General features: G+C 38.1%; 1 protein-coding gene across 1 annotated transcript in view; it reads left to right on the top strand.

Annotated features, from left to right (window-relative positions):
• The window catches only part of LOC108434414 (dedicator of cytokinesis protein 3-like), a 101,533-nt gene extending 86,623 nt beyond the window's left edge, over positions 1 to 14,910 (top strand). Inside the window, exons 42-54 of the mRNA XM_017709513.2 lie at positions 162 to 328; positions 412 to 498; positions 2,447 to 2,626; positions 4,022 to 4,105; positions 4,486 to 4,602; positions 5,775 to 5,863; positions 7,417 to 7,528; positions 7,608 to 7,689; positions 7,828 to 7,943; positions 8,161 to 8,245; positions 9,507 to 9,617; positions 10,417 to 10,499; positions 12,689 to 14,910. Of these exons, the coding sequence (XP_017565002.1) occupies positions 162 to 328; positions 412 to 498; positions 2,447 to 2,626; positions 4,022 to 4,105; positions 4,486 to 4,602; positions 5,775 to 5,863; positions 7,417 to 7,528; positions 7,608 to 7,689; positions 7,828 to 7,943; positions 8,161 to 8,245; positions 9,507 to 9,617; positions 10,417 to 10,499; positions 12,689 to 13,357 (1,982 nt within the window). The 3' untranslated portion in view covers positions 13,358 to 14,910. The remainder of the gene's footprint in view (positions 1 to 161; positions 329 to 411; positions 499 to 2,446; positions 2,627 to 4,021; positions 4,106 to 4,485; positions 4,603 to 5,774; positions 5,864 to 7,416; positions 7,529 to 7,607; positions 7,690 to 7,827; positions 7,944 to 8,160; positions 8,246 to 9,506; positions 9,618 to 10,416; positions 10,500 to 12,688) is intronic.
• The last annotated feature ends 311 nt before the right edge of the window (positions 14,911 to 15,221 follow it).

Genomic DNA, 15,221 nt, shown 5'->3' with positions numbered 1-15,221 from the left:
GATAATGTTCTGTGTCATTGTGGAGCATTCCTGTTGGTCCCTTCATCATGAAATTTTTACACAATGTAAACGAAGGGTAATTTTAGTGAACAGGTTCTGTTTTTTTGTTTTGTTCTGGCAGTGATGATATATGCAGTTATCTCCTTAATAGATGCATGTAGACATTCAGGTCTATGCTGTAACCCCTGTGTCTGAACTCTCTGATGGGCCAATGATGGACAGGGTGCCCGAGCGGATCAAAAGCTTCTATCGTATCAACAACGTCTCCCGCTTCCACTATGACCGGCCCTTCCACAAGGGCCCCAAAGACAGAGAAAACGAGTTCAGGGTACATACAGCTTTTTCATGTGTATGTTCATCTGCCTTTGAGCACATTCCTTGCCCTAATTAACAGCTCTGTATGTATTGCAGAGTTTGTGGATAGAGAGAACCACTCTGGTTCTGTGCCGCCCCTTGCCGGGTATCTCCCGCTGGTTTGATGTAGAGAGAAGGGAGGTGGTGAGTATATGAATGATTAATGTTCTTAGCAGTCTAACCCACGATGTGACAGTAGTAGTGTCTAAGTTTTTTCACTCTAAGGTCCCATCAGTGGGGCCAGACTTCAGTTCCCCACTCTCACAACATTTATTTCAGGTTGATAGTAGCTCCTTAAGGCGTTTGCACACCGAGTGCAAATTATTCTGATGACAATAAAATAATTTGAGCACATCTATAAATTATGATATCCTATCCACCAAACGAAGATGATATCCTGCACACTGAAATCATTTTTGGGCAGCAAAAATGCATTATTATTTTATTCACCCTCTGTTGGCTTTTTGTGATCTTTGTGTTATAAACTCTCTGACCAATCACAGCCTTCTGTGGTGTTGGCATGATGACAGGGAAGATGACAGATCAGTTGTGTTTCAGCAAATAGAACTTTTTCAGAAATTCTTTTGACAAGAATTAGAATCTCCAAAAGAGATTATTTTGTGTTTTGTTACATTCAGAGCTGCATCTCCAACACCAGCTCAAACAGAGATCCCAGCTGTGAGCAAAAGAGATAATAAAGTTTTAGCTACTGAATGAGACAGAGAAACTCCATTTTCCTTCCACTTTTCCATAGTGGAAAGCATCCTGCAATCCAGTTCAATGTCCCAGTTTGCTTGTTTCACAAGAAGCCGGTAGACTTTTTGATAGATTTCTGATGAAAAATTTTACCTTTTTTTCATGGCGCAAACAACACAGTGAAATTTCATAAAAACAGTGTTGCGTGTGGTGTGTATATAGTTTTGCGTTGCGTTGATCTGTATTTTGCATTTATTCATATTGTGTTTGTTGTGTAATGGCCTTTGTGGTTTGACATTTTTGTGGTATGTGATAACCTAGTAAAAAAAATCACAGTTTCACAGGATCACAGTATAAAATGTTACAACACACAAAAAGTTGGTGAAAATAAAAGTAAAACATCAGCCCTCCACATGCTTGTAATTTAACATATTACATATTACATTATAATTATATTGAAAAAGCCAATGGTGCGGTAACCATGAGTTCTTACGCCATGACTAACCCTGAAACTGTGACATTGTAACAGCTTTATCCGTTTTTTGATGGAGGTCTTCATATGTAAATTACCCTTGTACATTTTTTTATCTGAAATGAACAAAAAAGTAAACAGAAGAGATTTATTCCCCCACCACATGGAATTGTCACTACTAGCATCAATTATTTCACATTTTTCTGAGATGTTTGTTGGCAACTGTGTTGGAGACAGTGGTCCAAATAAGGATAATTTTGGGGAATCACTATTATTGCCACTATATATTATTACTACTATGCCAAAAAGAATATAAAAGTATACAGATTTATAGAGACTTTTTTTTTTTTTTTTTAAAAAGAGCTGCCGGATGTTTGAAATATTTTCATTATTTATGACCTATAAAGGTATACTCTCCATTTGGCTTTTAGCTGTTGGGTGGGATATTACTAACTAGCAATACACTCGCTATGTACTGCACGGCAGACATGGGCTGCGAGCTAATCTTTTGGCTAAACAGACTGGAACCACTCCTAGACAGGAACAGACATGCAATGTTATAATTTTGTTTTTGTTTTTTTGTTTTTTTTGGAAAAGCCAAGATAATCATGTGTTTTCTTACTCTGTGACCAACCATGAAACTGTGGCTCTAGCAGCCTTAAGCAGCCTTAAGATTAGTAACTGAATAATAAAGCCTACGGGCTTAATGTGTAATCTGCTGATTACATACTAAGGCATATTATTCAGTAACTACAAGAACCCCAGTCGAAACTAGTTGAACTATGCTTAGCTTATAGAGGTGTGGCCTTTGGGCCACCCTGGGCACCATTTGCTCTTAAAGTTGTCTTAAAGTGTAGGAAGTAATTTAAGAAAGTTCTTAAGAGTTTTTTTTTTGTTTTGTTTGCATGTGTCTGTGTGGAACAGGTGGAGGTAAGTCCTTTGGAGAATGCCATATATGTGGTGGAGAATAAAAACCAGGAGCTGCGCACCCTGATCAGCCAGTATCAGCAGCGCCATCACCATGGCAACATCAACCTGCTGAGCATGTGTCTAAACGGTGTGATTGATGCAGCCGTGAATGGCGGGATAGCACGCTACCAGGAGGTGAGCCCTCTACTCACAGCAGTTTAAGAAGAACACTAACAGCATTACTACATGGGCATTTAGCTGTGTATGATATGATAGGAGAAAAAAGCTTTTTGACAACTACATCTTACATTCCAGTGGTGCTGGCCACTGCTGTGAGATTGTATTTGTTTGAGGGTCAGTGTTATTACTCAACCATTTCCCTCCTGTGCTACATTTTGCCTGCTCTTACATCCAGTTCAGTAATAAAGAGATGTAAGGAAAATCAAGGAGAAAATAATGTTCTGAAGAACCAGTGATATATACTGGCATATACTGATGTTTTTACATCTGTATATGCCAGGTCTGTTTCAGTATACTGACATCTACTGATGTGTTTATACATTTAGCCAGTGTATTCTTTGAGCAAGTCAAAGAAAAGAAGAATATCACACACTGGTTTTTGACTGGTCAATTCTGTGTAATGGTTGATAAACAATTTTGATTGGTTCATTTCATCCATTACCACCTCCACAGTGGTAGTCACAGGCATGCCAATATAACTTCAGGACTGTGAATGAAAACTCCTTCAACGTTGATTATAATATAGGATTAAAAAGTATTGTGTTGCTACTGACATTACCAAGAAACATGGAGATGTAAACTATTAGTGTCACATGCTAGTTCAGCATATGAGCAAGACACAAACAGCCTCAGGTCAGGTTTGCTAACGTTGGCTCTGTGAAGCTTGTAGCATTTCACCAGGTAAGTAAGCTATTAGTATTGTTATAAAAACAAAGAAATGGCTTTAAAATAAGGCAAAACATTCTAAAACATTTATACACAAATTGGCTGGGGGTTTACAAATGAAAAAACAGGTTTATAAACAAATAAATTCTCAGATTTAACCATTAATTTTCATTTATTTATTATTTTTAGAAATCTATGGAGTACAGAGTGAAAAACAGAGAAACAGCTTTTGTGAGCTCATGGATCAGATTGCAAGAATAAGCTCAGAGGTTACTCCACCAGTGATGTACAGTAAACTGGATGTATGACATTAATGATCTCTGTGTCACACTGCGCACACACACACACACACACACACACACACACACACACACACACACACACACACACACACACACATATATATATGTAATCATAAAACACCTATACATAGCAACAGTTATGCAACAGTTACACCGCTATGAAGAACATTACATCATACTTTGTTTAAACAAAAATAGATTAAATTATCATCTGATAATAATTAAAAATTGATCCAGCAGTTAAGTGTCTTTCTATGTAAGCTGTGACAGTTTCCCAAGATTTCAGTGTTGCTTTGTTGCATGATCTGAAATAGAATACATCATGAGGCTGTTGACTGTGATTAATGATGTAACGATTGATAATGTAATGTCTTTGTTTCAGGCATTTTTTGATAAAGACTACATCAGCAGCCACCCAGAGGAGATGGAGAGAATCACTCAACTAAAAGAGCTAATGCAGGAACAGGTCAGAACATCCTAGCCACACACACACACACACACACACACACACACACACATAAACACACATACATTCCCTTTTTATTTTATTTTTTGTCAATAATTTGTAGGTAGTCTGACCAGAGGAGGATGGGTCCCCCTTGTGAGCCTTGGTTCCTCCCAAGGTTTCTTCCTCAGCTTCCTCAGAGGGAGGTTCTCCTTACCACTGTTGCACCTGGCTTGCTAACCTGTATTTTTTTACATGTCATGTTAAAACTTTGTCTTTACAGGAATTCTGTGAAGCTGCTTTTTGACAACATCAGTTGTAAAAAGTGCTACAAATAAATTTGATTTGATTTGATTTTCAGTAAAATGTATTTATATCTTAAAATCGCTTTATGGTCAAAGGTTCACATTCTGGGAGTAGGCCTGGCTGTCCATGAGAAGCTGGTACATCCTGAAATGCGTCCCCTGCACAAAAAGCTGGTTGATCAGTTCCATGTGATGAGGAGTGGTTTATCTCATGTGAGTATTTACTGTGCTTCGCTTCTGATAAATATGTACGATATAAGTCACTTCATGTGAGTCTAGACTTGAGCCTGTCACGTTCAACATGGCTTGACCACAACTGAAGTACAGACTTACATACAGAAAATCCAGTAGTCAAAACAAAACTTGAAATGATTGCATAACCTGTGGTTTTTATTCGAGCTGAAGAGAAGTTTTAAATTAATATGAACTGTCATTTATTAAAATGTCATTTAAATTAGCTGTTGCACTAGCTAGCAAACTTGCTATCCAAGCTACGTTAGATAGCTGTGTTTCTCAAATTGTTTGCCTCTTTCATTTAAACACGATATACTGTGAAATGCCCAGTCCTTGCTGAGCAAGGGTCATATGAGGCTTGCCACCTAAAATTTGTACCTCAACCTCAGATCATGGTGTCTTTCGCTTTGTATCTGTCTTTTCTCTGTCTCTGTTTATTATTCAGTACAGTAAATTGAGGTTAAACAGAATTTACTTATCTCTGCTTTCTGTTATTAGCATTTCACATAATGTCCCAACTGTTTCAGAAGTTACTTTATAGCAGGGCAGTTCTCAACTATAGATGTCTTTGAGAAGCCATTAACTATTGTATTTTCATAAATCTACAACTTTAATATTTAATATTATTTAATAACATGTTTAAAATTAAATTAGTCCTCTCGTTCTCTTAGTTCTCTATCCCAACATGGTGGTGCCTTTGAAGTAGTGTCAGCATTACTACATTAATTTAAAAGCATAAATAAACACAAAAGTATGTATTAAAATATGCTTTCTTTCAGTTTTCTGTTGCGGTGTGTCCTAAATTATGGTTTCAATCAAGAATTTTCATTTCACTACTACATGCTAAGACACTTTGAATAGCAAGCACCCTTAGCATCTGTACCACAAAAGAAGCATATTAAAGTGCTCTAGCAGGGCAGCAATTCAAATGATTATCAGTTTAACAGGGATGTTGAAACTATTGTTCAGTCTGAAGGCATAAGTCTTTTATTGTTCAGTAAGAGGCATAAGTCTGAAGTATATTTATTCATCTAATGCTCAACAGATGGGATAATGTATTGGTTTTTTATTTGTTAGATTATTTTCTTGAAAAAATGCAGTGCTTGAAAACTTTTTTACTTTTTTCTTCTTCTTTTTTTTTTTTTTTGCAGGGTGTTGCTGCACTGGATCGTTTCTGTCCTTCTGGTATGAGAATTCTGCCACCAAGCCCAGAGAGTAGCCGAGTAATTCACAGGCACAGGTGAGACAGACATGCAAAACTTTTGGTTGTCATCTTAAAATTAAGCATTTTTCCTATAATATTTTTAGTGTGCAATTAGTGTGGATGATTAACTGGTTGTGCTGTTGAAATGCTCAGCTGTTCAAAATACTCAGTCAGGGACAGGGTAGTCAACATAGGATCCATGTATATGCTAATCTTAAGCCCTATTCAATCTTAATCAGTTTTACATGGGGACGTGCTATAATTTGACCGATTATATACAAGATAAATGATTTTTTTCCTGTGCGAAAATGCAATGTCTGTAGTCTTGCCAGTCTGCCAAGTGAGTGAACTACCTTTTATACTATGCTGAACACCAAGCTTCTTCTGTAATAGCAGTCCTGCTTGATTTGACTTTATGAAAATGTAATTACTAAACGTGGTAATAGTCAATAGATCCTTTTTGGGTGACGGGGAGACAAGACTAAAATTAATTCAAAACAGGACTGTTATAATCGTTGTACTGTTTGTAATCTAAAAATTCAAGATTCCAACTTGAATAAGGCTTTAGACTCATGCTAAAGAGCAGGTAAAATTGTGTTCCATTTCAAGGCCTTTCTTTTTAAGGAATACCTTTTTTTGGCGACCGGGAGACTTTTAATTTTTACAGTTTTAAAGTGCCACATTTCTTTTCTGAGACTGAAATTTTCAAGTTAATTTTAATTTTAATGGTTTATGTAAGCCGGTTGACTAATGGAGTGCTTCAGCAAAAAAAAAAAAAACAAAAAAAAAAAAAACAGCCAAAACATGATTGGTGTCTACAGTCTGCTTGTTTAGTTTTGCTCTGGAACTAAGAAGCTAATATAACAGAATTCTATGTGAAGCCTGTGTCTGTCTATTAGAGATAGTTACCTTGTAATTCCATTGGACAAGAGAGTAACTCGAAAATTGTCTAAACAGAAGTCACAGAAAAAAAGCCAAATAGTATGTTTTTTAATTTACAGAATTGTATTGAAATTTATTTCCCGTCTCTAGTAGCTCCATTCAACCTGTTGCTCTGTCTCCAAAAGGAAGTCTGAATTTCAAATGTACTCCCCAAAAAACTAGTTTTCATCTTTAAAGGGCCAATATCATGAAACAAGAACATTTCTTTGATTTTTCATGTAATTTTAGCACTGTTTACATTTCAAAACATGCCATTCACTCCTGAGTCCACAGAGGTCATATCTGGAAACTATGTTACAAAAACATTTACTTATACCGGCCTATTTAGCCACATCTGTTTAGAAATAAATAAATTTATAAGGAGTGTAAGGCACAATACAGACCAACCAGAGAAGAGGTCATTCACATATATCTATTAAAGGTATGTCTTAAAGGCACAGTAACAAAAGCAGCATGTTTACTTCAAATGGATAAAGAAAGATTAGTAAATGATCATGAATGGAGCCTGTTGTTGGTACATAAAACCACAAAAAATGTGGAATGTAAGAAAAATGTAGGATATAGGGCTTTATATTTTAAAGTCTAATGGAAGTTTTTTCTTTCCCTGTTCCCTCTCATTCTTTATTCTCACCTATTGCTCATCTCAGTCCCCTTGGCTCTCTTCGCCTCCCCTCCTCCCACCCTCCTAGTGAGGGCGGACCTTTGATGATTTTGACAGATGGGCTAATAGACCAACCAGAAGATACTCCACTCATGCAGGTGAATGTTCTCAGATGAGTGAAATCATTACATATTAATGAATGAAATATCTTAACGGGGTTTGGTTTGTCTTTTCCAGCCAAGTCCTTCGTCCTCAAGCCTCAGCTCCATTCGTTCCTCTTCCTCACAGATGATAAACTCCGCTCCTTCTAGTGCGAGAGGTAAAACACTGCTATACACCACATCACAGATTCGTCACACTTATTTTCTCAACCTCAGGTCTTGGTGTCTTTCGCTTTGTGTCTATCTTTTCTCTCTTTTCCATTCTTTCTCATTCTCTGTCTCTCTTTCTCACTCAGGTTCTCCCTCTCTCTCTGATAAGAACAAGAATAACCGTGAGCTGCTGATGTTGTTACCTCCACATAGGGAGAGACCTAACAATACTGCTTACTATGGCAACACTGAGAACGGACAGGTATTAAAGAAACAACACTCTTTCATTAGAAAGGGATTTTAGACTGTTTATTCAGACTGGATGAAACCACTGCTAAAGTTTAAGCATTTTTTATGAGTACATGTACATAGGTCATATCTAACTGTAATTGAACTGTCCATGTATGTACAGTTATGAACAGTATATTTTCATTATGAGTTTTGGCTTTTTTGGAAATGCATGTGTTTCTTATTTGTAGATGAACAACCTTCAGCGTTCTATACTACAGCAGCATAGTCCCTGCAAACCATGTACTGATCCCCACTCAGGCCTCACTGACCGAGGTACACACTCTTTAGTCAACCTTTCTTCACATTTGTATGTGTACGTGTATTTATGTCCAAGCTGCAGAGTTGCCAGGTATCTGGTTTCGGACCACAGTCCAGTTTTGAGTTGCTGTCTGGTTGGTTTTCTCAGCCAGCCATTAAAAGGGCCAGACAAGTCTCATACTTAATGCATTTCATCAGCTGAAGAACACTTCTAGTCCTGTCATTATGCCTCTGTACATAGCATGTCAAATTGATTATTATTTGGTATAATATTTGGATTGTATTTGGATTGAGACACTGACTGCATGTGGGCACATAGTTTAGCTGCTTTATAGCGAGGTTCGGGATAAAGTCGTAATTTCTTATTACAGCTAAAAGAAGCAATTAAATATGTGACAAAGTGATTAAACGATTGTGGTTTTATTTGTGTTACACAATAGCAGAACGTCGATGAACACGTATTTGTACAGCACTCAGACCTGGGTCATAACATTTTCGGGCGTGGGACAAATGTTTGTTGGGACCCCACATTGCTACCTTTTTTTTGGTGGACAACACCTTTTTTAACAATATAACAACAAGTTCCATGAGGGCTATGCAGCACCACAATGGCAGCATGATAGCTTCAGTGATGCACTTTTTTTTTCAGATGAGACAAAACAGTAGCAATATTATGCAGACATTAACAATTTTTTTTCTTTTACTCCAGTGGCTGATGTTTTAGAATAACAATAAAAATGTGCATCATCTCGCTTTTACAGATCCCCTGGGCACATCATTTGGATATTTAGAGCCCTAAACTAAAAGTACATTTAAGGAATCGCAGTCTCTCTGCTAAAAAAACTAAAAGCTTGAATAAAGTAATGGTGAATATTGGAACAGTTGCTAAGCTGTGATTAGAGGAGACAAAAAAGAAGACACTGAGGAAAGACATGGGGAGCATCTTGATTATGATGAGCCATAACAAAATGACAAATTTGAATGTATTTAATATTTTGTCTGTTTCACTAAAAAATTTCCAACCACAAGTCAAAATAGCTGTTTAGATTTTCATAATTGCCTGCAGGGACACCCTAGACCCATAAATCCCATGGGTTGATCCAGGGTTCCTTCCACAATGAGGCCCTGTCTCTTGTCCCTTGGAATGGGGAAAGACTTAAAGACATACTTGTTAAGCATTATAAGCTATCCCCTTCATTTTCAACCAGTTCGCCACTTTACTCGATTGAACTTTTTGCTTATGCAGTGTATGCTTCATTTTCATGTCTCCCCCTAGGATACCCTACAGCCCCCAGCAGCTGGAGTTTGGATGGAGAAGCAGGATCATACATGCAAAACCCTGGTATTCTGACAGCACCTTATGGCTCTTCCCGCACCTTTCCACAGGGTAATACACACACAAACCACTAATTTTTCTACATAATTTAAGCACAGCAGCTGTCCTTTACATTATGTGAATATGTCATGATAAATGGACCAACAGACATGCTCCAAAATCACTTCAAATAATTTCTCTTTACATTAACTTACATTAAAAGTTTTTGCCCTCTCCTGTAAAATTATCATTTTGGAAACATGTTTTTTTTGGCCAGTGATTATGTATAGAATATGTCCTACACTACTCTTTTTTACTCACACACACACACACACACACACACACACACACACACACACACACACACACACACACACACACACCTTCTAATTCGCTTCTCTATCTGGGTCACGGGGGATGCTGGAGCTTATCCCAGCTGTCGTTGAGCAAAAGGCAGGATACACCCTGGACCGGTCACCAGTAACAGTAATTTGATTGGTGCAAAACAGGTGCAGAAAGAGATCAAGACTAAAGCAACTTACTGCTGTCTTAGGAATAGTAACAGCTCTAGAACTCATATTCCACACCCCTAGTGCAACATGTACTTGAATGATATTAGACCTAAATATTATCTCAAAAATCCATTCTTAGGCAAAGAAACTCAAACATGAGTCAAAAGTATGAGTCTCTTATTCAGAATGTACAATTTAAGTCAATTCATTCTTATTGTCACCTCTCCCTTTCAGTTAACACAAGGGCACACACTCTCTAGATGTTCATACTCTCTAAAACATTCTTGCAAATGCTAACGTTCTTATAGACCAACATCCACTAATTTCTGTTTATTTTGTACTTCCCCCTGTCTGTACAGGTCATTTCCTGATGCACTTTGATACATTCCAGCAGCAGATGAATGAGCCTCCGCCAATTTTGCCTGTGCGCTCACTCAGAAAGGTAAGAAATATTAGCATTAGAGATGTTCATGACTAACACGATTAACCGGTTAACTGTTGACCAACAAATACATACATGTTCAACCAATGCTTTCGGTTAATAGGTTTATTTATTTGAATAAGCTGGTACGCATGAGGGCACAAGACTACAACTTGTTTCAGTAGTCATAATTATTCATGCACAATTCCTGGGTTTTTTTGGAGTCATCTCAGACTCTCGACTCTCTCAACTCTTTCAACTCTTTTTCGACTCCTCTCAACTTTAATCAGTAGTATCAGAGCCACTGATAAATGGATATAGCTGAAATTACACCATCCTAAAGGTAGTACAGCACTATCGCAGTTAGAATATTGAGCCACACAGTGCTAAGGAACAGCTGTACTTTTTTAAACTTCAAGTTGCTTCAGCTGAGTTTAGTCTTAAGTTACAGCTTACAAATGTGTTTGTTAGGTAGTACTTAGCCTATATAGTTAGCTCCTTAAAAAAGTGGTTAAAGATGGCAAACTCCTGACTTTATGTTAACTGTTGTTTTGCTTGCTTCAATTTTACAATGGACTAGAACGGCTCCTTCAGCCCTGAAACATTTTGAAGTAGAGAAGGTGAAGTAGTTTTCAAAAAGTATTGAGTTATTCAATATTATTTATGTTATATATGTCATTTTAAAAGATTTTATTAATACAGATTATGTCCAGAAAAGCATTTTAACTAAAAAATAGAACAGAAATTGTGCCTAAGCTGCAGCAGAATGAGTATACTGAGTGGAGGGGATGGGGTATGTAATTGATAATCATGAATTTTTAACTAGTAAATAATGTGTTAATCATTTGTAGACTTCGCCCAGGTCTAGTGTGAATATAGCAGTATGCGAAATGTCCCCTATATGAACTTCAAGCTAGCCCCTGCCAGGCCCCTGTTAACTTGGGCTAAGAATATGTGGTAAATGTAAGAATGTAGGCTGTATGTTTTAGGTATGTTAGGCTTTGTTTTTTTCATTCCATAAAACCTAAAACTTGTTTTCATTTCTTTTCATATGTTGTGTCTGTGATTTTTCAGTTAACAATTAATAACTAATAACTGTCAAAACAATTTGTCAGAATTCACATTCCTTTCCACTGTAAAGCAGGTCTTCTCTTACTCTGTATATAAGCCACTCTAACCTCCACCAATCTGGCACCTACCTAGCATGAATCAAGCAGTTCATGCTCCCCTGTGCTGAGCTACATAATGATGTTGCACCAACAGTAACTGAAAATGATGCAGTGAAATGTTGTCTCATCTGCTTCTGAGGCACTCTCAATCATTCAGTAGAGTACACTAGTCTCAATAAGGCCGTCTAGATTCAGTATATTTGCAGTGTAAAAGTGGGAACTCAGCATGCACAAACACAGAAGCCAATGAAGTCCATTTTTCACTGTGTTTATTTGCTCTGTTAAAAAAAGAATAATGAGATTTGTGTTTGAAAATCATTTCCTTTTATAAATGGGAAGATTTCACTGGGGATCAGCTACAACTTACACAAAATATTGCCTACATTTTACACGAGAAACTCTTAACATCTTGTTACATTAACCTTGTAGGTAACAATATTTTTCTTTCAATTACAAACTTACAAGGTTTTGTTACCATAGGAACGTTGGCATAAGAAAGTGCCTATAATGACGTGTGAACTTCTCTGTGTCTGATTCATGACACTTCATAAGAAGTGGAGCCAATAAAACAACTACATTCAGCAGTTCCTCAGCCAATTGCTGTGCTTGTGAGTTGGGCAGTGAGTACACTGTTCTCCCTACTGACTGAACTTTATAATTTCAAAAATGACAACTGGAAAGAATACAATGGGAAAAAAATAAACAAAACGTCTTTGTTGTATTAAGTCAGTAGAATAAGGTGATTGTGTAGATTATTCTTATTATTGTTGTTACTGATGGTACTGATAATAATTTTGGTTAGTGTTTTTCAACTATTATGCTAAAATGTACACACACCTACCAGACATGAGTTTGATTATTGATTATTGGATAACAAATCTGGGTGAAATTTACAAAGTGGGATATGTAGTTTTACACATTTTGGCCTATGAATATGTAATTTTTACCATGCAAATTAAATGATTGGATGAAAAGTTTGGAAACTGTTTACATAAATTTAGCATATTCTGTTCTCTTTTTTCTTCCCCCGCCCCACTTCAGTCTCCTCTACACCCTATCCCCGGTTCTCCCACCAGTCCTGTGTCAGTTTTGGGTGGCAGCAACTCTACTCTGTCCGGCAGCGCAAGCAGCGGCGTCTCCTCCCTCAGTGAGAGTGTTCACAGTCATGCTGACACACCCAGTCGTCACGACAACACCCACAGTGACTCCTCCAGTCGTCATGATGGCCCTGTCTCGGGCCATGCTGACACCCCTAGTCGCCACGACAATCCTATAGACGCTGCTCCTGTGCATTACTGGAGTCCTGATGAGCACATAAGTTCGCAGTATCATGTGCACTTCAGTGGAGTGCCTGAGCATGTGCACGAACATGTGCACTACCCGTCGGTTCCTGAGCATGGTCAGTATGGCCATGGCCATGGCCACTATGGCACTGCTACAGAACATGGCCTCTACAGTCCAGAAGCTGAATCGACGGAGCCTCAACGGCCTTGCCATCTGCGCCCAGCGGGTTTCAACCCCATGCAGGACCACCACCACGCCTCATTGCGCCGGGCCGGACCACCAGCCGTTCCCCCAAAACCTAGCCAGAGGGAGGAGGAGGGAGGGTTGGGGGTCCATCCGGTGCCTCTCCCCCGCAGAATATTCCCTCCTCACCGTGCGACCTGGGAGCAGGGCATTAGGGAAGAACAAGAGGAGAATGCGGGATGAGGAATCGGAGAATGCAGGATGAGAAGGAGAAAAAGAAAGAAGGCAGCAGAGAGGCTGAAGCAGGGACGAAGCACGATCCTGGTCTTATGAGGCTTTGTACAGGTGTCCCATCTGCATAGACTTCATGAGAACATGTGAGGAATACCTCTAGACCAGGACCTGCCTCGCATCGCAGATTCTAGAGAAAACAGCACCATGCTTCGGCTTGCAGCACATGCTTACGATCATACTCTGGTGTCCAAAATGTCTGTGAGCATGGTTTTTTTGTTCCCTTCAAAAGAAAAAGCTATATTTTGTGAGTATGGTGAAGAATATAAAATAGACAATCCCTGTAGTCTCCTTGCTTTGTGCGGTCCTCAGTCTTCTAAAGTGGCAAAAAAGGAGGGGCTTTCCCCTTCGATTGCAATGCTTTGAAAATGGTAACATGCCCCAGTTTGACTGGAAAAATCTTTCTCTCTAACCATGTAGATTCCAAACATTTTGCTTCTCGACAGAATTCTGAAAGTTTCTCTCTGCAGCACTTTACATATTTCTTAGTCTTGCAAATGTTCAGAAACCTACCGAAATGGTGTCTTCATAATGGCGAGAAAGGAGACAACTTGTGGCCTCTTGATGGTTAGGTCAAGAAACAGAATTTGTCTCACCTTTCAGGCTACAAATCAGGTACTGCTAGGTTTGCATTGTTGATACTCCTCTGTCTCATGTATGTACCATAGCTCTTTTCTTCCTGAATTCCTTGCAGATAACCTCTGGCTAGTTTAGTGTAGGTGTAAATACTGTATGCTGTTGTACTAGCTACACAAGCACATGGACCTCACATGAATCACTTCTCATTCAGGAAGCATTTGAATGCGTTGTCTTGGTCGTAAGTGATCCAGCTAGTACTCATTACCTCTAAGAAGGAATAACGTGGCAAACAGGACTGCCAGTTACAATGAGTTGTAATCTAGTCAGGTCTGGATTGAACCGTTTGATTGTACTTGTGACTTTACCAGCTTGTAAATGTTTGGCTCATTTAACAAGGATGGCGAATACTACCTTTCTTTTATGTTGGAATTATTCTGTTTTACAGTAACCTTAATGAATTTAAACCAAATTCAGGGTTATTTTCCAAAGTTAGTGGGAACATTCCCCTCCATTGCAACTGTGCTAGCAAGACACATGCAGGTGCCAAACCTCAGGTGTATCCGAGCGTTAGATGCTAAGGAGCATGGTGGCTACAGGGGTACCACACCAAAAACCTTCAATGCATAATATTACAATGTACATTTAGTCACTGTACATACGTAAGACAGCCTGGTGATACATGCTTTTGAATAATCACATACCCTCAAAGCTGTTGTGTCATTGTTTTATGTACATAACCCAGAAGTGGTATATGAAGATTATTGGAAATTCATGTTTATATTGGGCAAATTACAATAGATTGTGATTGTCTCATTTGTTCTAGACTTGAGATATTAAGTCTGAAGAAAAAATTCATTTATACTCTTTTCAATGTGCCCTCTTGTACATATTGTGAACGCATGAATAAATGGTGTTATAAATTTTAATTTAGTTCTTTTTTTTAATAAAATATGTGCAAGGTGATTTGGTTAATTAACTAATCATTACAGGGGAATAATATTTTTTAAGATGTAAACAAAGCCATAGAACTGTTCACGTGGGCGGTGATAGGAACTAGTTTCCCAAAGTGTTTTAACGCATCTAAAAGCTACCTCACATACAGCTACTAAGTGGTAGTAACCAGTACTAAATGGTTACAAAAATGCTGTCTGATACCTGAGATGTTGTTTTACAAGTTTTATGATAGAACTTTAAAAATATACTTTTTTTTGTAAATCCATTCATGGTGGAAAAACAC

Source organism: Pygocentrus nattereri, chromosome 29 (assembly GCF_015220715.1).
Source record: "Pygocentrus nattereri isolate fPygNat1 chromosome 29, fPygNat1.pri, whole genome shotgun sequence".
NCBI lineage: Eukaryota > Metazoa > Chordata > Actinopteri > Characiformes > Serrasalmidae > Pygocentrus > Pygocentrus nattereri.
This window is presented reverse-complemented; position numbering and strand designations above follow the sequence as displayed.